The sequence below is a fragment of the Vanessa cardui genome, chromosome 11 (assembly GCF_905220365.1).
Source record: "Vanessa cardui chromosome 11, ilVanCard2.1, whole genome shotgun sequence".
NCBI classification, from domain to species: domain Eukaryota; kingdom Metazoa; phylum Arthropoda; class Insecta; order Lepidoptera; family Nymphalidae; genus Vanessa; species Vanessa cardui.
This window is the reverse complement of record NC_061133.1, coordinates 7,262,822-7,288,107: the sequence shown is the minus strand read 5'-3', so window position 1 is coordinate 7,288,107 and position 25,286 is coordinate 7,262,822. Positions and strand designations below refer to the sequence as shown.

General features: G+C 31.2%; 3 protein-coding genes across 5 annotated transcripts; 1 reads left to right on the top strand and 2 right to left on the bottom strand.

The window, feature by feature from the left end:
• The first annotated feature begins 249 nt into the window (after window positions 1–249).
• On the top strand, window positions 250–1,630 carry LOC124533809. Its single transcript, XM_047109326.1, has 2 exons — window positions 250–610; window positions 978–1,630. Exons 1-2 carry the CDS (start codon window positions 419–421, stop codon window positions 1,116–1,118), a joined length of 333 nt encoding a protein of 110 aa, XP_046965282.1. The 5' UTR covers window positions 250–418; the 3' UTR covers window positions 1,119–1,630.
• A 4,059-nt stretch (window positions 1,631–5,689) lies between these two features.
• Window positions 5,690–9,776, bottom strand: LOC124533389. Its single transcript, XM_047108619.1, has 5 exons — window positions 9,571–9,776; window positions 9,347–9,493; window positions 8,599–8,706; window positions 7,596–7,752; window positions 5,690–6,116 (listed from the first exon to the last, which is right to left on the bottom strand). The coding sequence occupies exons 1-5, from the start codon at window positions 9,643–9,645 to the stop codon at window positions 5,860–5,862; spliced, it is 744 nt and encodes a 247-aa protein (XP_046964575.1). The 5' UTR covers window positions 9,646–9,776; the 3' UTR covers window positions 5,690–5,859.
• Window positions 9,777–10,315: 539 nt separating this feature from the next.
• Window positions 10,316–21,589, bottom strand: LOC124533512 (dnaJ homolog subfamily B member 6). Of its 3 annotated transcripts, none has more exons than XM_047108849.1 (7): window positions 21,039–21,589; window positions 17,993–18,088; window positions 16,887–16,996; window positions 15,859–15,996; window positions 14,886–15,068; window positions 13,942–14,200; window positions 10,316–11,919 (listed from the first exon to the last, which is right to left on the bottom strand). In XM_047108849.1, the coding sequence occupies exons 2-7, from the start codon at window positions 18,055–18,057 to the stop codon at window positions 11,820–11,822; spliced, it is 855 nt and encodes a 284-aa protein (XP_046964805.1). In that variant the 5' UTR covers window positions 18,058–18,088; window positions 21,039–21,589; the 3' UTR covers window positions 10,316–11,819. The 3 variants fall into 3 exon arrangements, with proteins under 3 accessions (XP_046964805.1, XP_046964806.1, XP_046964807.1); XM_047108850.1 differs by having other exon boundaries at window positions 15,895–15,996; XM_047108851.1 differs by lacking the exon at window positions 15,859–15,996 and having other exon boundaries at window positions 21,039–21,583.
• Window positions 21,590–25,286: the final 3,697 nt, after the last annotated feature.

Below are 25,286 nucleotides of genomic sequence, written 5' to 3'. Positions count from 1 at the left end.
AAAATTATAATATATGAGTTAGAAAAGGTAAAGGTAATAAATGTTTCTGTTATATTATAATTCTAGTTATTTATATTTCGATATACTTCGTAATAACAGTATTCCCCTTTCAACAGGTGTTATGCGATAAAATCAATCTTCACGACTTTATTATAATAATAATGTGGTATGCTAACAATACGCTATCAGTATCCTATTTATCAATGCCACTTTGTTGAACTCTTAACGAGCTAAGTTATTTATTTACACTTTGTTTGATTATTTCGTAGCCGCAAACAAGGCGACGCAACTGGCTGACACATACTGGTATATGTACTTCCCCAGTACTTTCCACATAATCAGTTTGTGCACAGCTCTTGATATATCAACAGTATTCGCGCTAGACACTACACTAGTATTTTTTTTATAGAATACCAATATGAGATCGCTAGTGTTTTTGAGTTTTGTTATACTTTTCTTTGTATCAACATGCTGGGCTCGCGATATGATAGTGGGTACCAGTTACAACACCCGACTAGTTTGGCAAGAGAAGGCCGAGTATAGAGCTATTCCGTTCAAGAAGAGGGTAAAAGAGCTATTCTACACGGATCCAGGTCAACAAATAATCAGGGTAATTTTTTTTGAACCATTATACAACTATTTACAAGTTTTCGATAATTAAAAATAAAATTAAAAAGCATATCGAAAAATATTGAAACATTTACTAAAATAATATAGCTGTATTTCGTTTAAAAAATATATGTATTCAAATTTTTTTAATGCGCATTTTAAAGTATAAAAAAAATAAGATTGGTTTTTATCATTCGCCGTTATCTGAAACAATAACAATAATGTCGATGCGAATTTAAATTGTGCAATTGATTGTGAGAATTTCTTACGTCGCATGATGCCACGCCAAATGTATGCTAATGGCATCTCATAGATTTAAACATAGAATGTTCGTATTAAATATAACGTTGATTCTCATAACATTTCAGGGCGTAATCGCCAGAGACTTGGACCACAATGACGCAACAGCCACTATAACCGCGGGCGGCGTGGGTTCCAGCTTCGTTAACATTCGTATGAAGAGCGAACGCGGCGGCAGCCTAAATTACCAAATAGAGATTTACGTGTAACAAAAGTAATTAGTGACGGCAGCTAATTAGATACAGTAATTACCCAACTATCGGTTTAATTCAATGCTTGTGAACTATAATAAAATTTATGAAAATAATGCCGAGTTTGATAACCATAATTTAATTTCGTCGTGTATAGAAGTGTTACTAGCGAAAAATGTCATTAAATGTATTAGCTAGGAAAATATAATTATCAATCTGTATTAATATTATAAATTTGAAAGTAACTATAGCCTATCTGTCGCTCTTCCACAACCAAACCGCTGAACCGAATTTGAAAAAAAAATAACTCCAAGAAAGGCTACATTTTTTGCCCGAGATATGACAAGCAATAAACTAAAACACGAGCGACTACTAGTATTTTTTATTCTTGTCAATGAACCTAATTTATATTGTCTCATGTAAAAAGTTTTAATGAATGCCATAGATTTGTACGAATTTGTTACTCAGTATCTAAATATTGTATGCTGTAGGTATGTTCATTCACAAATCAAATATACTAACTTATTTTACTTTTGGTTTTTTTTTAACACCCTGGGAAACAACAACATCAACAACAGCCTGTAAATTCCCACTGCTGGGCTAAAGGGCTCCTCTCCCTTTGAGGAGAAGGTTTGGAACATATTCATATTACAACAAATAAACAACAAACATATTCATTTCATATTTTTTGTATGGCGGGTATGGCGTCACGTCCGCCCCGCTCCTTTCGTTGTCAATCAGCTTGATGCTTTGACACACAAGGTCAGTGAGCTTACCAATATTTTATTGCAAAATATTTATCTACCCGCATCACAAACATAAATGCATTCGAATAATTTATTGAGTTCTTTTCCTCCGGATAATAACCAAGCAACTCAATTACCTGCTCCTGCAATCGACCCCTTAGAAAGTTCGTCAGCACCACCGTTTTGTTTGAAACGGCCTGTAGTTGAATTATCTGGCATAAACAATACCTCTTGTCATTTAAGTTTAGGATTAATTAATACTTCAGTTAAAGACCCAAAGGTGCCTCGGGCCGATAAACGTACAAATACACGCACGTAAAAATTGTCCAAAATTTGCAAAGATTCGGAGATATTTCGTGGAAGGATGTACGGTATACTGACCCTTTAAAAGTACATATTGCCTCGCCGGGATTTGTGGATCTAGAAGTCAATTATGAACTCAGGCAATTTTTAAAGGGTAAAGACTATTTAGCATCCTCCGAAAAAGCACTGGCGGCCATGTGTAATGCGTTAATTACACAGCACGAGCTTCTTAATAAAAATTTACAATGTTTGGTTGATTGAGCGGCCTCCGTCGACACGGTGCTGTATGCAACTAATGTTTTTGACAAAATAAGTGAGCTATTTCAACCAACTTCAAAATTTCACAAAATTAGCAAAGATATAATGCAAATGGTCTGTGGTAAGCGAGCCGAATAAATTGAAAATCGTCGGGAGCGTATCCTGAACGAGTTGCCAAATAAGAACCGTCGTGAGGGTTTGCGGAAAATACCTCCGAGTTCTAATCATCTTTTCGATGAAAATCAACTTAGACTTTACATACAGACTACGTACGTATTGATAAGTGCTTGCGTCCATGGTATCATACAGGAAGAGAATCTAAAACTAATAACAAGTCTCTTATTAAATCTACCAAAAAAGTTAATAATTCAGATTTCATCATGGACGGTCCTAATCCTTCCTTTCGTTCGAGATTCGATACAAAAAAGCCTAAATCTCACACGGGTTTTACAAGACAAGAGTATAACCCAAAAAATAGAAGAACCTTTAAAAAGGATAAGCAGCAGGTCAAGCGACCGTCTGACAAGTGACTATTGGCCACACCGCAACAAAGGGAGATTACACTGCCGTCAGCTTCAGTTACAATCCAGGATGATAGTGAGATCGTCAGTGAAAGAAATGAACTTGCAAGCAGCCATAATAAAAGATCTGAAGTGGTAGATCAATACTTTGGAGACGTCTCAGCCAAAAATAATGTTGCATTCGGAACTAATTCATCATTTTTTGACAACAGATGCTGCAGATTTTGGGTGGGGAGCTCAAATGGACGATCACACAGTGTCAGGCAAATGGAGAAAAGATCAGATGCAATGGCACTGCAACCGCATAGAAATGTTTGCCATAATAGCGGCTATAAGACATTTCAGATTACAAATACAAGGACGTCATCTGATTTTACAATCAGACAATCGAACGGTTATCGCATATATTCAAAAAGAAGGCGGCACACGATCGATGGCTCGTCTCAATCAAACCTACCAGCTTCTGAATTATCTGGACAGAATATATTCCAGGCAAATTCAACGACATCGCCGATCATTTATCGAGAGGGAAACAAGCAGCCGAATGGCACCTATTGAAGCCTGCTTTCAATGTGATATTCCGCAGGTTTGGAGTTTCTCAGATAGATTTGTTTGCCACGAAGGAAGCATGAGTGGTGGAGTGAAGGAAGCAGTACGTCTCGAACAATTGTCAGGACTCCTCAGCAGTCGTCGATGGCAGTTTCAACTGGCGTGGGTATTCCCTCCACCGAGTCTCATTCCGCGGGTGCTACAACATCTCACTGCTCAAGGAACCTTTTTGATCGTTGCACCAATGCGGAAGAGAGTGTTTTGGCTTCCAGATCTTCGCAGACGAGCTTTATGCAGACCTTTGAAGATCAAACGGCTATCTCAAATGCTGGTGGATCAAACGACGGGATTGCCACCACCCCGAATTCAAGACATAGAGCTTTTTGTCTGGAAAATTGGGGCTGGGAAGATGTAATTCAGACTTGGTCTGAAGCTGAAAAGACTTTGCTCAGGTCTAGTTGGAGGGAATCTACATTTAGAACATTTAAACCCGCTTGGTCTAGATGGGTTATGTGGTGTGCGTTAAATAATTTTGATTTTAAACATCCGAGTGGAGTTTGTTTATCAAGGTTTTTGGCCTTTTTGAGCTTAGAAAAGAAATGAGCTTATCCTACCATTCTCCTACATAAATCAGTAGTTCTTACGTTCGGAAAAGTTTAAAATAATGAAAATTTGAATTTACATTTTTTAGTTAAGCATATTTTAAAAGCTATTTCTCTCCGTAGCCCAAAAACCATAAAGCCTCCAATTTGCGATCCAAATGATTTGATTGCCTGGTTAAAGAACAATCCACCAGCGATTAATTCTTTGTTTGAGGCCTCACGACGATTAGCATGTCTTTTGTTCCTCGCATCTGGTAGACGTGTTCATGACCTTACATTGTTAAAAATAGATTCACGCCATTACTTTGATTTCGGTGACTATATAGTTTTACATATTCTACATTTGGCTCTAAGACTGATACAGCCACGTACAGGCAATCATGTTGGAAATTGATGAGACATTCATGTATAGTACGACACAACTTAGATGTAGCGTCGGCAAAATTCGTAAAACCGATCACATCCGAATTGAGTACGCTATCCCAAATTATCAATATTTGTTTCTCATGCGAATATGATCTTTGCACAAACGTAATGACTTGTAATATCATATGACCTAATATATTCGTCAATTTGACACCTCGATTTACATGCACTTGCTTTCTCTGACGCAAGAATCTATAGCGACGAATAGAATAACTATTTCTATTGGTTGTGTAAATCGGCAGTAATCGGTTTTATTTTCTTTCCATTGCACTTTCCGATGCTACATCTAATTTGTGTCGTACTATACTAGGATTTGTCCTGTATACTGGTTAAGAAAAGTGGTCGAATTAGGCACTGAGCGGCGGACGCCCATTTGAGATAGCTCTCTATTCATAACAATTAGAGGTTCAAACCGCGCAGCTTCTCGTACTGTGATAAGTGGTTGGGTAAAGTCAGTTTTTAAAGATGCAGGCATTGTAGCTTCGGCAGGCAGTTTCCGCTCTGCTGTCGCATCCTTAAATTGGTTTGAACATTTCTCTATTGAAGACATATTAGCACGTGGAAACTGGCGCAGTGAAAATACTTTCCTTAAGTTTTATTGTAAACAAATAATAAGTAATTCAAAACCATCTCATTATAATTTTTCAAATAATTTTGAACCTGTAGATTAATATATTGATTATTCAATTATTTACTATTAATTGATTATTTATAATTTTATGTCTATAATTTTCTATAACACCGATGTGTATTATTGTTACTGTTGAAATTAATATACATATAAAATCGGATAGTTTTAAGTTGATGTTATATAACTCAGTTCATTTTTATATTCTTCTGGTCAAGTGAATATATAATTTTTAATTACATTGATTATATTATATTTCTTTTATGTTCTCAGTTGTCACATAGCGTCGTTTAGGGGTCACCAGGAGATATAAACACGTCTCCCACGGATGCTGTGCATCGTCACATGCCAAATAGTAGTACAAGTTTTACATAACAATAAAACTTGTATTATTGAGCAGAGACGATGCACAGCATCCCAGTAAAGGCTCTTGGTGAGAGACTTCTACGAAACCAAAATGGCAAGCTGTCACCCTGGAACCTAACGAAAGGAGTAGGGCGGACGTGACGTCATACCCGCCATACAAAAAATAAGAAACAGGAAAGGGAAATATACAACGCACTCTCACGGATGCTGTGCATCGTCTCTGCTCAATAATACAAGTTTTATTGTTATGTAAAACTTGTACTATTTATCGTCGGATGATCGGAATAAATCGGATACATTAAATAAATGAGATTAAATAAAATATGCATTATCAGAGAGAAAAACGACAAACCGAAAACATTAATTCAAAAAATTAGATCTGTAATAGTGTTCAGTATTTTCAACAGCATTTATATATCTCGGGACCACAAACAAATGCGTTCTATCCACGTCTTCGTTATCATAATTAAAAGAATTATATCCTTGTTTTAAACGTTGATTTTTGTCTTCTAGAAGTTTTTGAAGTTTATTTATTGTAGCTCTTTGTTCCTCCTGTTCGATTTCATTTATCAGAACCGGAAGAGTAGCGGCACATACCCATAAATAACATAAGCCCACTGGAAAGTAATATAAAGCGAATTAAATCATACATTAATGTATACAAGTATTATTTTAACTAAATTAACGACAAATTAAAACTATTCTAACATTTAATCGTCCCAACCGTCCTGCAATTTTCTCAATTGTTAGTAGGTACAATCTATATTAATATTATAAATGTGAAAGAAACTCTGTGTCTGACTGTCGCTTTTTTACGATCAAACCGCTGAACCGTATTTGATGAAATTTTGTATGAAGCAACTTCAAAACCAAGAAAGGATATAGGCTACTTTTTTATCTAACACATGACTACCAACACCCTGTAAACGCGAGCAAAGCCGCGGGCGAGAACGTTCATATTTAATTTTAATATAATAATAAATAAGTTAATTTATTGAAATAAAGCTGCATAAGTGCATTTCAAATATTAATTAACCTGCAGACATTCAGAGTTTCAGAGTTAATTACAAATTCCCTGTACTTAAAGTATTTCCTTCCATCGTTCTCATAGACTCATGCTTCATAAACATGTTTTAATATTATTATATAAAAATATTTTTTTATGTGACCATGTAAAAGACAGTAAATCGTAAATCGTAAATCGCCTCACAATATGTTACTACACTGCAGCCCACAATCATTAAAATATATAATATGTCTGTTATAAAGCTGTATTGATTTGAATTGTTAAAATATATATTACTTAGATTTTAAACATTGTATTTGTCATTTATGATACGCGACATAGTGAAAATACTTGAGTCAAGTATTTTCATGTCACTTGAATTTTAATATTTATCGAGCTGAGTGCTTTCCAAGAATAAAGTAAGTGTGTAATAAATAATTTAATCATCAATTCAGTGAAAAGTCATGTTAAAACTTTATTTAAATAACTAGCTGTGTCCGCGACCTTGTCCGCCTTTGAATATACCAAAAAAATATAATATTGTAGCCTAGGTTACTTCATATTGTATCAGTTATCTGCCAGTTCAAGTCCAATCAAAATAGGTCCAGCTGTTCCAGAGATTAGCCGGAACAAACAGACAGACAGACCGACAAAAAATGTAAATAATGGTGTTTTGGAATATGTACCGTACATAAATACATATCCATTAATTAAAAACCTATTTTAATATTACAAACAGACACTCCAATTTTATTATATGTATAGATTAATTTCCGATTTCTTATTCCACATTCCGTTCAGATAGGATTTAGTAACGAAAAGCCAGCGACATCTAGCGGAAATCGGTTTGAGGATAAAGTACTCTCTCATAGTAGACTTCGGACGTCTTATAAAATTATTTTAGTATTATTAAAAAAATATTGTATTACTTTTATTTGGGCTTTAATAATTTTAACATATGTTTTTTTATTGAATTTGTTTTCTTACTATTATATACAGATTGCGGTCATTACCGATAATACCTAAAATTTGGGGACGCCCTAAATACTCACTTAATATTTACTTATTGTAAAACGTCACTATAACTTACTGAGAATAAACCCGCTCGTTACACTGGCTCCAATCACGAGGCCAATGTCCATGGTATTTTGCTTCAGAACAATTAACCATGTCGTTATAAAAATGGAAAGTATGATAAGATGTATAAATTCCACCAATATAAATGGTATCATCGAAATGTTATTACACTGTAAAATATTATTACAAATCAAATATTAACCGGCACAGATCAATGATATTATAATAAACAGATATAGTATAGCCATACTAAACAACAGAAAAAAGGGTGCCGCGCCGGGGACCGTTTATTTTACCTTTCGTTACAAGTAAAAAGGATAGCTTGATAAAAACAATAAGTAAAAGGGATAACTAGATGTTTTAATTACGCAAAACGTATTACTACATAATTTTGATGTATTATAACGTATTACTGGCATAATTATGATGAAAACGACTAAAGGCAAACGTTTAATGACATATCTGTTTACTAGAACATCATTGGCACAGATGAAAACTTTTAATGCTAATTGCTTAGAGAACAATATTTGATAGTAAAACAGGAAACAATGAAAAATGTGTAGATGAAAAAAAAGTCTTTTTAAAAATATACATACTTTGAAACACATTGTTAGAAGTTAGTGCGAAATGAAATTTTAAACTTGAATTTTAAATAATGTAAGTAACATTATTTTACCCACAATGATTTTATAAATAAAAAATGTTCTTTATTTTTCTTAAACATTTTTTTGATATTTTAACAAATCGATTTTTTTGAGAAATGTCATTTGGATAAAATAACTTTAAGTCTGACAGTATCATATGGTAAAACCATGTATTCTACCCGGTCTTAACCACAAGAAACGCCCGGGTGCATTAGTGTTCTGGCAATCTACCCTTCATCCACAAAAATGATTTTTAAGACCTCTTCACTCATCGAGACCACACTAACATGCGGCGGTTTGTTTTAAAAAAAAGTTTTTATATAATAATTTAAAATGAAAATAATCGTAAACAACAACACACTTAAAACTTACCATATAGGCTCCATAAATATATAAGACACTGACAACTAAATAAATACAACACAATGTTATTCCGTAGCTTAGAAATTTCTCTGGATCTGAAATGAAGTGAATTTGATACTGATAATCCAAAACACTCTAATTTATTGCAAAAAATGCGGTATCAAAATGACAATTTAAATTTTCGCGTGAAAACGGATCTCTATTTCGTATGACGTCACTCCTGTCTGTCACTGGCCCATTGATCATACTTGTCCTCACTGGGTTTCATACTTATACATTTTTTCTCGACTTTCGAGATACTATTTTGTAAAAAATTAAAACGGACTACTCAATACTACAAAAAAGCCGTATTGTGCCAATGTACATCTACTTCAACAAAGTTTTCAAATAAATGGTTTTTGAGACACAAATCCCAATACCTTTACATTCCCTCGTTATTGAACTCATCTTGGGTAAGCGTCCTTAGTAGCCCGTGTTTTGCAAATAACACACACAAAACGAGTGACTCGAATATAAGGAATTAATATTTCGTTATCTATATTGAATAAGTTTTTAATCTTATAAAAAAAGGTTGTACTAGTGATGTCAAAATATGATATTATATTTCATATTCTAATTATGGCACCGAAAATTGTTTAACACTTGCACATTTTTTATAATCAAGATACAGATTTCCTTTATAACATTCGGATAGATAAAATCTATGAAAAAGATTAATTGAAATGAAATTACATAACCGGTAGCTAATATTAATTACACAGTAATTACCTGCTTGAAAATTTTCTAAGTAACCGCTCACGTGAATTAAATTCATATTTGTCATCCACAGAGATATTTGATATTTAACATTTTCAGGTTGTTTATAAGCTATACAGAAAACAACCAACGCTGTTATAGCTTTAATCTGAAAATATAATATCGTATTTTATAATTACCTGCAGCTAAAAAGTAATAAGAAAATTTTATCGTATATATACAAACGATTGCGGTCAATCCAATAAGTATTCCTCCAAGTCGAAGTGAGAACCAAAAGCAGCAGCTATACACGAGCGCCATCGAGACAGCTTTATTCCTAAATCACTTTTTAAATAAACTTTAACACAACAGTATATCCGATAAAATGACCGCTTTGTCGTCTCCTAATTTTGTATCGCTAGCGATTGCGTGCAGTTATTATTGATCTGTGGCCCTAATTGTTGTAAAATTATTATGTGTTATAGAAACGAAATTGGACATAATTGCACATAGACAATACGTCGTATATAAATATTAAATTATATCGAAAACACATATTTGATTGAGTAATTATTACAAAAACCTTTGTTGTTTGTAAATTATAGATTAAAAGCATCCCACAGGATCGTCTATATTTAAACCATGCTAAGGATATGTCAGAATTATGTTTAATATTTTAACCGTTCTTAACATTGTTAGATTTTCAAAAGTCTAAATATTCACATACAAACCTTTTTTTGTTGACCTCTTTTCTTTTCCTTAGTATTTCAGAAGATTGTCAGTTGCTTAGATTGAAAACTATCTGAGTGTACCGTTCCAAAGGGGATGTTTAAGGGTGCGAAATAGACTGAAGTGCTCAGTGTATCATAATACGCTGTGGCGAAATATAAATAACAACAATAGTATTTGTTCAAGTGTCGTCATATATTTGACCACAAACTTGCGAACATCATGCGGTTAAAACATATATTACACAAAAAAAACAACAATGTTACAATTAAATTGTTTATTATCTCGCAGTGCTCATTACTTGCTGACAATAATTTTGTAAAACACAAAATATTGAAATCAAATTATCATTAGATTTATTTACAATTACAAGAGAATGTTCTAAAATAGCAATGGCACTCGTGTAGAGACAGTTTCGGTTGTGCTCGTCTAGAACATATAGATATTTATATAGAAATGTATGTTTCAACAAAAGCCACGTTATTAAAACCGTTAATTTCAAACAAAATGTATTTTTGCAAAAGAAATTATGAAAATATTAAGTACCTACTGGTTTAGCATAGCAAAATATATTGAATACGATTTGATAACATCAAGCTTAATTTGTTACTATTTTAGCTAAATAATGATTTTTACAAATCATGAATTCTACTCTACTTTATTATAATATATGAATTTTATTAATCAATCAAATGCAATTTTACTAATGTTTAGTGACTCCTATGACACTCAATAGACAATCTAGCATATACAAAATATATTTTATAGGCTCATAGGATTATTTACACTCTCAGGTATTTTAAACGTTTCTAAAATCTTTCAAATTTTATTCAATAAATCAAAATATGCTAAATAAAAAATTCAAACCATTTCGTCCTCGAATACTGGCTATGTTTCCTCGATATGTTCCAGAAATATTGTTACAGTAAAGCGGTTATGAAAAAAGTAAAGACTTCTAAATTAATATTATAGTAAGTAAGTAGTAAGCTATTAACTACTTGATATCATCGCCGGCCCTCGGCACCAAACCAGACATTAGACAGTCCGCTGAGCAATTTATAACTATCAACCGTAATTTAAGTCAAAAAAAACAACTAAAAAGTAACTAAAATATTAAATCGCGTACCTTTTTGGCATCTTTGTGTAATCAATTTTTCTATAAATAATATTAATAATGAAGCGTAACTAGAAAAAGTACACGTCACGTGTTTATGACAGCCGCTCCGACGCGGTGGAGGTAACACAATGAAAGAAATCGAAGCTGTAATACTACAATTAAATCAATTTACGTATAACAAATATAGAGCCAACGCACACTAGGATAAAAGCGTATACAAGCAACCGTAGCGCTCCGTTAAGATATACATTAAACCTAGGCAACGCATTGAAACCTGACTGTAGTTCACCTGAAGACATTTACAATTCGCATCCGACCATGAGTGTACAGGCAGTGCGCGTTCGAACGTTTGAGATCAAATATCAGGCAAATATTACAAACAAATGAGCGCTCCAAAGATGTAAATGTAAATTAGTATTGGCTCTATCGATATTATCAAAAATTAGATCAATTAAAAAGTAAAAAGCAAAACTTAGAAACTAAATTAAGTATGATTTAGACATATTCATTACTAAAAATTTACAGTGCCCAACGCTACATTAATTAAATTAAGCAAAACTAAATTATAAGTTGGAACTTGTTACTCGGATAAAGTAAAGTTGAGTACAATTGTCATTTGGATCAAATTTGGTTGTAAGTCGTTATTTGTTTAACTGTACGTTAAGGATTGAGGGACACCATTGACAGTCTTTGATTTCAGTACCCCATTCTCGTAGGACATCACAGTTTCGCGTCCGTTCTCCATTACCCTAGGGACAAAGGAATACATCATAAAATAACATGTACAAACACATAAAGTTCTCTTAAATTTTTCGCGATTATTATACATTTAAATAAAACTAGTTATAACGGATTTGAATCGCGTATATTAATAATTTTTTGACATCCCGACGTTTTTTGCAAGACCTAAAGATACAGTCAGTGCCTTCTGCGTGCAACCGGAACGTTACTCAAGATATCAATTGATAAATCGTTGGCGGTAGTTGTAAATAACATTTCTTTTGTTCTTCAAATAGACAAATGCCACCTTAGTCTACCAGTGACCACGAATGCTGTAAAGTGCTCGAAACGTCGGGATGTCAAAAATAATTAATATACGCGATTCAAATCCGTTATAACTTGTTTTATTTCAATATAAACAGTGTGTTGTTATTTTCAGGGCTTGAAGTATAAATAGATTGAATAAGAGAATGAAAGTATTTAATCGATCATTAAAATTAAATCAGCCCATTTCAAATAAAAAAAAAAAAATAGAACACTCAAACTTAATTAAAAAGTAAAATGTATTATTAACCAGTTCATTAATCACTGTCACTGAACACGCCTAAAGCTCTTTCTATAAAACTTTCTTTACCAGTACTGCTTTATTATACGAGTCAGTCTTAATGAAATCCACATTCTCGGACGATCGATTTCGATTTCGAAATTCGAACATGTATAACAAGATCACTTAATAAAAAATACAACTACAGTAAACCGGTAAACTGGGAACCGGCTGTCTATAGTCTGTTCGCGTTAAGAATGCAGTGAGTTCTCATTGTTTACCGTCCTTACTCCGCCTCCTGACCAATCAAATCTTTTTAACAGAAGGGTTAAGGTGTTTGTATATTTGTGTCAAAATTCCAACAAATATAATTTGTTTTAAAGGCTAAGTGTAATGAATTTAAAAAATACACATTATGTAAAAAATCGAAATTAAGTCATTAATATTTTAATCACTATTACTAGTGTCGTCGTTAGTGTTTATAATAAAATAATTTTCTGCAGCGAGTTCCATAACATTATCTAAATCCCACATGGCAATTTCTTCTTGTAGGATGTGGTGGCAGCATTTCTCGCACTTTAATTTTAACAAATTGGTGTGGTATTCATTTTTTTTAAATATCAGTTAATAATAATAAAAAAATAATTTAAATTATAAAAATATCAGTTAATAATTAATTAAATCGAATTTATGTCTTTACCTGTTCAATGTGAACTTGACTTTGTAATTTGAAAAGATTTGATTGGTCAAAGGGGCCGGTAAATAATGACAACTCACTGCATTCTTAACGCGAACAGACTATAGTATTTTGAGTGTGCTAAGTGCAAAAAAAAAATATCGATCGTAAGCCAACGCCATTCTTTTCGTGACATTGTCTACTTTGCAGTTTAATTTAGTGACAAAGTTATATGACATGTACTACATGAGTATATTACTATTTACTACTGAGAACTCTTTGCCGATTTTTGTCCCACTGCGTATGGGACGACAGTTGCACATACAAATTCGGATAAGTTCTCATTTTGAAGAATTAAGTTCTAAGAACTTAATTCTTCAAAATGATGTGCAAAAAAAAGAATTCTCGAATGAAATTTGTTAAATTGTGACAATTTAAAAAAATAATTAATTTTAGATAACGAAAAAAAGTTACTGGCCGGTAAGAGAACATAGCGACCGCTTTATAAGTAAAAAAATGAAAATCGTATATAAAATTCAATAAAATTGTTATCGACAGATACTAACTAATTACTATTTGACATTAAAAAATTCATTTAATTAAAGTTTCATTATTTTTTAAGCAAAATTTAGATTGACTTGCAGTTTACAATGAAATTAAATTATAACAAGTCCTGTCATAGATTTTGAAATTCGAAAGTATTTTGAATAAAGGCGAAGTTTCACAGGCGAGACAATAGTTTCAATTGAGCCGTCTCGCACGGTTCATTAGTAAAATTATAGGAAGAATATTTTTAATCAAAATTAAAACTAAAGACACCATTGAACTCACTTTTTTGTTGTAATCTTCTTTCCGTTGACCATACGTGTGGTTGTTGTGGTACTCCTCATGTTCGCGCTGCCCGGACCCGCCATCGAGCTGTTGAATGTCGAAAAAGAGGTGAAAGAGTTCCCGTTGGAGGCGGCGTGGGCGAAAATATCATCCAGACCCTGCATCCCGAAGCCGAAGGGGCTGAAGAGCGACGAAGTGAGGGATGTGCTCGGGTGGTGGCTGCGGCGACCGTGTCGGATGTGCCCGTGACCGTTTATATCTGGAAAGTTAATTACAATGTTGTCATTTCATAGCAAATAATTGTTTAAATAAAACTATTTATAACGGATGAATCGCGTATATTAATTATTTTTAAACAAATTGTTATTACAAAATAAAAAAAATAAATAGAGTTTTAATTTTTCTCTTAGCGAAACTAAAATATTTTTGTTCAATGTTTAGTAATTGATAATGAAACATTCTATGCAGTCAATGAGCTAATTTATTCGGTATGAACCGAAAAAAAAATGTTTTCTTTTATTTCAAACGCATTATTAACATTCATTTCTTACGTATGGGGGTCGACCATGTCTTATGTTTTCTTACAAGGGTGTGGGAAGGAGTTTCGATAGTTCTTATGTAAGATAAAAAAAAATGGGCTAAGTTAAAATTATTTGAAATAGAGCGGGAAACCGCGCGTTTGCCGAGATTCGCTAGAATTCGTACCTTAAGAAGTTTCGAAATAACAAATTAACATTTAAAAAAAAAATTGCTATTAAAAATAAACTAAACGTTAATTCATTTTTTCCTTTAAATTCTTACGTAATAAATATTATACAGATAAAATATTATTCAGGGGTTCGGCCTATTTTTATTTTTTTATCATAGGAATAGTGGGGGTCAAAAACAAGTGAAAATAGTTTAAGATTCTCATATAGATAAAAAAGTAAAAATAAATGACTTACCAGGAAATAGCTCGCCAAAACATGAACCGCCGAAAAATTCTCTGAAAACCTCCTCGGGATCTCGGAATGTGAATGGAAAGCTGTGGTAGCCGAAGTCATAGTCTTCATCGGACGCCGAATGTCGCCCTCTGCTACTATTCAGCCCCTCCTTGCCATACTGATCGTAAACCCGACGCTTCCTCTCTGCGTGATTAACAGATACACCATATTATTGTAACTGTTCGAATTTAAGCGCGCAGCGTAATAAATAAGCGTTATGATATATTAAAGAAATACCATAAATTCAAATGAACGCCTCACTTTTGATATATTTACATATTTAAGCATATGACATGTGTAAATACGCGACGTATGAAATAATAATTCCTTAAAATTATTTTAATAAGGCTAGTAAGCAAATTTATTATTTTGTTACTTAAATATTTTGGCTAGCAAGATATATCCCCATTTTAACTTCACGATATGAAAAAATTTAATTTCGAAAACTTTAATAACGAATTTACTTTAATCTTACTAACCAAATATTTAATCTGTGGCAACTTACCGAACGTAATCGTTTATATATAATTTGATTTAGTTATAGCTATCGTATTGAAAGGCTATGCCATATTATAACATCTGCAGATAACGAAAAAGGGCATTAGGTCGCACGAAGTAGCATATTAATTTATGATTAGTGTTTAAACTTTCACACAACTTGAGATTGTTAATAGCAATATAAGTGGGTAGCTGCCAAAAAACTCCTTAGTTATGATGCTATGTTATTAATTGCTTGAATATTATCATTGTCCATGCTATTAATTTTAAAATAAACATTCTCTAACCTTAACTGGGTGCAATAATTATACTCAAGTAAAAAAAAATCCTAAATAATTATTTTGTTTTACGATGAAATATTTTAAGCGTACCCAGTTGATGGTTAAAATGACAATATTCAAATTGCAAAAAAACCCTATTTGATATGGAAAACTACCAAAAAAACGGTGGAATGGTGTGTCTCCAAAAAAACCTTTGAAGCTAAAGTGCCGATGGCCATTAACTCCGTTCTTGCTTTGATATCTGTGACTGTGGTGACCGGATCCCCGTGCATCATACAATTTCCGCTTGTTTTCTACCCAACAATAAAATTATTTTTTACCTCCTTACTAAGATATCGCTATCGTCATAATCTTGGCGAGAATATATCACAAAATACATTTGTATTTAAAGGTTAAATATTTAAATATACTCTGTGTAGAAGCAAGATGGGTTTTATTATAAATGACCATTAATATCAAGATGAAGTCTGCGTTACATTTCCTTTCCTTTTCTATAGTGGTATGACCTCATCGTGCGAACATATCAGGCCATAATGAATCTACTTTGGTTACTATAAGCAGAAGGCAATAAAGATATACATGTAATTACATATAGATTTATCTGCATTTAATATTATATTATGGTCTTTAAAGTTATGTTAATTCTTAATCATATAAATTAAAAAACATCGTGATAATTACGTAATACATGTTGATATGTTTTATCGTAATTAAGAAATACATAAATACAAGATTAAGGTAATCCTTTAAATCAGTTTCTTGTTGTCTAATATAGTAATGCAGGTTGTATCTTTTAATTTAATTTAGATATCTATGCATTTATTATGGAACACTCGAATTGTATACGAAAGCCGTCATCCACCTACGCTTCTCTCAAATGAGACTAGTCAAAATTACTTTTTTATTTCTTTACATGTCAATAGATACCTCTGCTGGATTCTTTTCGCTATGGAAAATTTCAAGCAATTTCAATTGTAACCTTAATTTCAATGGAAATGGTAACGTTTCAAACTAATTGACGAGACAAAAAAATATTAATGTATTCAGATTGTATTCACTGTTATGTCTTTGTTCAATTTTAGCACACGCTCCAAATAAACGGAATACGGCTAAACAAAGTAGTAGTGCTTTTGAGTACTTAAATTTATTATGTTTAATTGTTATTAAATTATTCATTTCTCACCGTCTGAAAGGACTTCATAAGCTTCAGAAATCTCTTTGAATCGTCTGTTTGCTTCGTCTGCATTGTCCGGATTCTTGTCGGGATGCCATTTCAGCGCTAATTTCCTGTAACTGTTATATTATTCTTATTATAGATAATTCAATCATTTTTATCTTAAGACATCTTTATCAGTGTTTCATATAAAAACACGTTTGAAATATGTTACAAATATTTATTTATAATCAATAATATTCGTAGCCTGTTATAGATTTTGTGTGTGTTGTTTATTTAAGCAAGTGATAATTTATTATACCTAGTCTTAAACTAAGGGAAGTCACAATGTCTCACAATTTTCCTTAATTGAAATGGATGACACCTACAGCAAAAAACAACAACATGTTTTGTAAAACGAGTCTACAAAAAAATATTTCCGTATTTTGAGAATTGATGAAAGTTATTATTATATAAGTTATATTCTCTTAAACGAAACTTCAAAATTACTTCGACTTAAAAACAACGAAATTAAAATTTTATCCAAATATTAATTTTCTTACATCTATCCCAATATTTTTTATATAACTAGCTGTGACCTGTATTGCTCCAAGTCGAATTCATTTTAAAATAAATTTTATTTATGAATAATTCAATAAATATCCAAATCGAATTCGAATGTATTAATAATAAATCTTTTTTTTTATAAAATCGGTATAGAATAGGTGATCATAATAAAGTAACAGCCAAGCGCGTAACATTTTAAAATACCAAATCAACGGTAAGTATACTTCAAATATAAAAAAAGGAACCTGGTTTTTCAGATAATAGTAGTATCAAGTTTATATTTGTTCCTTGTAATAATATCACACCTTATAAAACCATTTACGTTTTTATGAACATATATTACACAAACAAATTCTTATTTATTATTTACATTTACATTTTTCCGGGACGGTTAAGTTGTGAGGTATTTGTTTTTCAAACACAGGACTTGTAGTTAAAAGTATATGGATGAATCACAAACAACAAATAACATGTTATTAATGGCTAACCATTTACCTACCTATCTATACTACCATATGAATTAAAAATTTAATTGGGATACATGTTATTATTATATTAGGATAACTTACGCTTTTTTTATTTCTGCCTCAGTGGCGGTCCGAGTAACCCCGAGTGTTCTGTAGTAGTCCACCATCTCTAGTTTCCCTCAAGGGATGTTATAACGTCTGAAATTAGAAGATTACATTCGATAAATATTTATTTTTAAAGATTTTATATTTTATTTATAGTTTAACAAAACTTTGATACTTAGATTTAGTGTTTTGTATTGCAAAATATTTATAAATATATTTCTATATTATATGCGGCATTTTATATCTTCGATAAAATCAACTCGAGTAACTTTCCGAATATTGTTTTATTTTTTCAATATTTTAAAAGCTCATACAATTCACATGTACCTTCGTGTTTAATTACTTTGAGATTAAAAATCTGAATATGTATTGTAGGATTACCAAATCTATTCATTTTATAATTTTGTACAAATATGAAGTATATTTATAAATGGGTGACCACGCAACTCATAAAATTGGTTTTAGAAGAAATAACAGCCATTTTTTTATTTACATTTATAAAATACGCACCTATAAATTAATTTCTTTTGACAAAGTCATTTGAGAACAGATTATTCAACTCTTTTAGCAGTAGCCTAAAACCTTCTTAAATGCTATGTTAAATTATTTTTTCATAGCATTTTTGTCATAATTATAAGATTAAATTTCATGTTGCCAGCCAATATTAACCGGGGTTTTCTCATTTACAGGGAGTCATAGTGAACCCATGAGAGAATATTTTGTTAATTTTTTATTACATGTTTTTTTTTCTGCAAATCTCTAGTATATTTAAATGAATTATGGCAGAGTTTTTAGTGGTTACACAAAATTAATTGTTTATTTATTATCACTAATAACTAAGAAGGTTATGCAAAATCATATCTACTTTCAACCATTAAAACTGTGCATATATTTTTGTTATAACTATTTATATAAAACTTTGATCATCATTATTACTGTTTTTAAATATAATTTCAAAATTTCCTTTTTTCTCATAGATATTTAGATTTTTTTTGTTAATGGCACTATGGATTAAAAATAAAACATTTTTCACAGACTTGACATACCCTATTTTCATTCCTTTGTCATGTCAATGAGAGTTATAGCTTGTAAATTTAAACATTCTGTTTGCATACAAATAGTCAATAATATTTAAATCATTATCATTCTTCAATCTCGGTATGCAAATTGACAAGGCATTGACATTGTGTTGTATGTTATGTGCATATTTATATCTTAATGCACAAATATTATCACCACAATCTAAAGGGAACAGCGACAACCATCGGCCACACAATAAATTATAAATATGAGCAAAAAGAGAAACCTAATTAGCGTTGTTTATCGTAAGCATGAACAATACTTATTATATTTATTCAGTGGACAATACTTATTGTAATTTTCAGGTATATCAACCATGTATAAAATATTTATGAGTGTATACTTTCTTTTAATAAAACTACAGTCAACTAATTTCGATTTATATCTCTTAACATACGTCTAATCTAACTTCTGCAATGAATCTTTCACAACTATTAGTTTGTGCTAGGGGAAACCAGAAGCTTTTTTATTTTTATCTTGAATGAGTAAAAAATTACATATCGTTCTTATTTCCAAACTCCATAAGAACAATGCAATGTTGATAGCGCTCAATTAGTATACTTAGATTACTTTGCTTTGGGGTAATTCTACAGATCCATGATTATTTTGAATTCACAACAATATAGATTTATATAAAATAAACAGTGATAATCATTCTATAGACATAAGGATGAAGGAAGATAATAACTCCCAGTTTCCTGTAAAGTAAATACTTCTTGAATATATATAAATTGAAGTTCTAGTCGGTAGAATCAACTTTCCGAACCTAGCTTTTATGTGCATACTTGAATACAGAAAAGTTCTTTTTGTAAACTTTAGTATATGGATTTAAACACCTACTACATTTGACTTTATAACTTACCTCTTGCAATTCAATTACAATAGCACTGTTATGCAATAATGATTTAAGCAATCCCAATATCACTTTGATTGAGCAAACATTAATTATTATTAGATTACTTAATGATTCACTTTTTGTTTGTTTTCACAAAAAAAACCTTTAAATGTATGGAAACCACTATACAAAGTACTAATTATAAGTAAATAATGTTGTTTACTTTTATATAATTAAACAATATTAAAAATAATATTAAAGTATAAAAAAGAAACATTGAAATTATACAAAAAAAAATAATTTTAGGCCGTTTAAACATTTATTATGATTCTTTCTCTATGTAATTCCGAAGATATTTATTTCTAGAACATAAACTTCACTCCAATAATACATATCTTGAAAACTTTTTAATCAAACTTACTGAAATTTTACGTCAATGGAAATTTTACAAAAATATTTAAGAGTTAAGAATGTACAATAGACTACGATCACAACATTGACAGGTGAATGAATGATTTAATTTTTATATTTTAGTTTGAGAGGAAAAAGTTTTATGTATACCCGATGTAACCAGCAAATAAATTATTTGCTAGTACATAGTGTTATTCTCAATAACTCATTAACAAATGTGAGATAATATATAATTAGTCAGAAATATGCTTTCACAATTTTGATTTAATTTTATAAAATAATGTGAGGTACGAACAATGTTTCTCATTCATAACCTCAACTTATAAAAGATGCTTTATTATTTGATGAGCTTTACAAACATTATTAAAAATCACTGATGAATCATTGTGGTACTGTCACTTTAAGAGTGCATGATATTATATTTTCTTCATCCCATAAAATCATATAAATTTTTCAATAAAATTATATACTTTCGTAAGGGTTCATAACTCACAAGTGTCTATTAATGCAATGTTTAAAAATAGACTAAATCGTCACGAATAATTACGTAGATCTATAGAAATTATAAAATAATATTCGACACCTACACATTATGATGCAGACTAAAATGTTAATGTGACACAAAAACTGAATACCGATATCTTTAAAAACACATATTATTCCAGGATTACATTAAATATTAATGAAGAAAACATAACAATTAGATCAGATACAAACCTTTATATTTGCATTTGTTTATGTATTACATCCGAGGCTGAGATGAACAGGTGATCGCGGGTGGCAAAATTATATTCGCCAACCTCCCGAATGACACAATGGAAAACTTATCACTTCGTAACACGTTCAGTCACCTTTTTTTTAAATAATGATCAATAATTGTAAAATTAATCACTACAAATGCACATGTATGAAACGGATGATTGATTCTGTTCAATGACACTAATGATCGTTCGAACTATAGAGAATCGGAATAATAACACTGTAATCTAATCACACCTTTGTTGGCAAAAAATCGCTAGTAAGTAGAAATTTCTCGCAAACAAAATCAATAAACATTTGACTAGATCGAATAAGTTGCTTTTTTCTTATAAAATTCACGAAGCACAAATATTTTTACATTTGACTTCTAAAGCTAAAGCGCATAGGAAAAGAAGATACTCTTTTGTAACAAGATAACAATCATGAATACAGCACACATTTTTTTCACCCATTGACTGGTTCGACACACTGAGTACTGACTCAACTGACTACATTCATTCAGATTTCAGATTCTGAATGTCTAATATTGAACTTATACATGTGAACGCTCCTTTAGCCCCTACCATAAACAATTCATGTAGTTATAAAGAGTTATTGCTTTTAACTAGGAATTTCGGTCGGTTTTTATATATTGTAGTTGATTTTTGTGTTGTAGATTGTATTTTTTTATTATATCGATTAATATTACAATTAAGATACATTTATATTGCTCTGCAAATTGATTGACAGAAATAGAAATATTTTGATATGGCTAGAATGTCATTATGAATGTCTGTATTACCATCAAATTTGTGAAAATAAAATGGTAATTAGAGTTTTAAAAGAAATTTTACTGCTTAACTAAACTTTTTAGCAAAAGCCTTTTATACCCTTCATATCTATCCTTCCTTCAATCTAAAGATAGTTACGACTTTATCGAGTATAAGCCATCATTGTGTTATAATTTGTGAATGTTTATTTATAATAAATTTTCCAATAACAAATCAATAAAAAACGAATAAATATTTTTTGGTCACACTGCGGGACCTTATAGACTTTGTAGTTTGAATTAACTATTCATACTTTAAGAAAGACTCGACATATCATTCTACTATTTTTTATTAAATTACACTAATCATATTATAAATAGTCCAAATAGTCATGCTTGCTTGTTGCATATCATGCAATATAGATAATGACATTGATGATAAAGTAAGTGAACGTCATTGTAATTGTACCTGTACAACCTTTATGCTTAAAACCGCGAACGAATCATCAGTTATCTGGGTCAACAAACCTGCTCAAACACAATTAAGTTAATACAAGTATTAATTAGTATTAGGTTTATTTTTTAAACCTGGTTAAAAAAATCACCTTTTTTATACATACATTAAAATTACATGATTGTTTGAGCCGAAGACTTCAAAAACTAAAAACTATTCTAAAACAGAGGTGGTGGCGGCACAGCTAAACATAATATTTTAATCATACTCTACTATATTTCAATCTGAGCGTTATTAGATTTCTATAGAAAAAATCCAGATATTTTAGCTGCTGTACAAAGCATGTATTCAAATGATCAGTAAAAATATTTGTTGAGATAGGTACGAACTGCTAATGTTTTGTTTTAATGAAATAAGCATAGAGCTCAAAGTAGTAGAACACTAGTAATTCGAATAACTGTTATGACTATAACAGATGCTTGTGTAATATCATTGTTTTATCGGCTTCAAATAATTTTATCGAATGAAGTTTAAATATTACTAAATAGTTCGGGTCCTTAGTAGTGACTTATATCTATTAATATAGTCGAACAAACAACATATCATATCGTTCATTAGGTACTTCCAACGCCTTAAAACAATTATAGGGACGGCACTTTAAATCAAATTTTCAGCTTAAAAATAGAACATATTTCAGTTGTAATATATTTATACTAGTGTAAAACACGGATAGCGCCACATCGCGCCTACGCTACGTGGGTGCCACGGAAGGCCGTTCTGATGTAATAGGTTTCTTTAAAAATACTAAAATTGAGTATATTTATCGTCTTGTATTTCTGTTACTAGCACTTCAAGTGGAACTTATAAATGAAAACGAAAAATAAATCGAATATTTATATATTATAATTAGTGGAAGAATTTAAAAATCTTATAGAAGTTAATCTTAATTATTTTAAAATAAGTAGTTTTATTATACTATTTGCTATTGAATATATATTGTACTATTTGCTGTTGAATACATTCGCACACAGCCGGTAGCAAAGTTGAAAATTTGTATACGAAAGGTTAAAAATAGGAAAATGGCCAAGAATACCACTATCCCTGTTAGTGGCGTTCTTAATATAGCACCGCATAATATATTAACGTCACAAGCTTGTCCAATTTTACATTTCTCTTTTAGACGTAAGTTTTAGCTAGTAGTTTCACCGACTAAATCACAGCGATATTTCAGCCCACTATGATTAACGTACAGGTAGATGATATAGTGAGTCATCCATTGGCTTTATTTTTACACAGTCTTAGTGTGACTCAATTATTACATATATGACGATGGAACTCACTACCGCACTCTAATCTCACTAGCAAGTATATTTTAATTTTTAGGAAAAGGTTGTAAGTCAATTTCTTTCATCATCTTGATTTATGCGATAATGTATGTACTCGGTACGTATACGTATACATATAGTATTTATTTTTGTCTCCTTAACATATGTAAGTGATTACATTGTAATTTAGATGTATATAGTTATGTATGTCTTCCTTTTATTAAAATTCATATATTTTCCTTCTTGAGCATCTTCTTTCAAATAAATAGCTGTAAAGTATAACCAACTTATATACATTTTTGTCTTTTTTATGTTTTATTTTTTGTATATAAGTATATAATATTATATATAAAAAAAAAAAATTATTATAAATGCATGATTATTTAAGTCGTTAAATTAATTACTTATTTTCCCACAGATGTAGAAAGGTGTTCGGAATTAGATAATCGAATTATGTTTTAATATCGATGTTCAACCTGTTTGATGACTGTTATGTTATAATTTAAAATTTAAATGCAGATAAACATAATAACACGTTTAACAAATTATGTATATAATATAGCCTGCGGAGTATAGAGAAAGTGGTACAGCTCTACCATAACATTGGAATTAAAATAATTGATGTAACCTAAAAATTTGCAGCAGTTATTTTCGAGTAGTTTTCGAATAACGAAATAAATCGCACTTTCTATTTTGTTAACACATACTTACTTACCTACGCTAATCTAACCAAACACTGAATTTTTACCGTAATGTATCTTCATAAATATGTTTGTGTAAAACAATTAACTATAAAACAAACTTTTAAGAAATCTGGATAGATAGATTTTTTTTATCTAAGATAATAGAGTATACAATATATTATCAATGAAAATAAAATGAAAAATGTTTAGTATATAGGTATATGACCTTCCTCAATAGTTAACGTTTTGAGAAATACTGGCCACTGAGTGAAACACGTCAATTTTAACAGACGGATACTGATTCATTTCCAGACGAGCACCACTGTATTTTTTTATTTGATTGTTATCATACTCGGTGGTGAAGGAAATCTTGACGAGATCTGGATTTGTCAAATGAAAACCCGTCACGTGAGCTATAGAATAGAATTAAGATATTTGGGTACAGTCTGCTAGTTATGTTATCTGTCTACGGAATTCATTTAAACGCCAACCAACATTATGAATAGTATGATCGTGTATATTACATTAGAATCGTAATAATTTAATCGTAGTAAACTGTAGCTTAACAAGTGTATCGCTTTCAAAACGATGAGTAAGATAGTTTCATCACTGTAATTAATTAATTACAGTTACGCGCTTTCTCACGCGGTCTGTTTCATTCGTTTGCGAACAACTTAACTCTTATGAATGTCATACATTTTCGACATTCAATTATTTATCCGAATTACAAGAATTGACCATTATTAAAAGCGCGAACATCCAATATTTGCATTTCAATTATTGCAGAATACAAGCCAAATTAATTACTATTTCTTTAAGATATGATATCTTTTTTATAAGACGACTAGTAAGAACAGCAAGAATGAGCTGCACTAGTCACCCTCGTCATACCGGCCCGCAAGATCCCTCTTCACGCCTCGTTTGAGCACCCAGGTTATAAGAGGAGGGGAACCCGCGTGCTGGTAAAGAGTTCCATTTTTTGGCGGTGCGACAAAG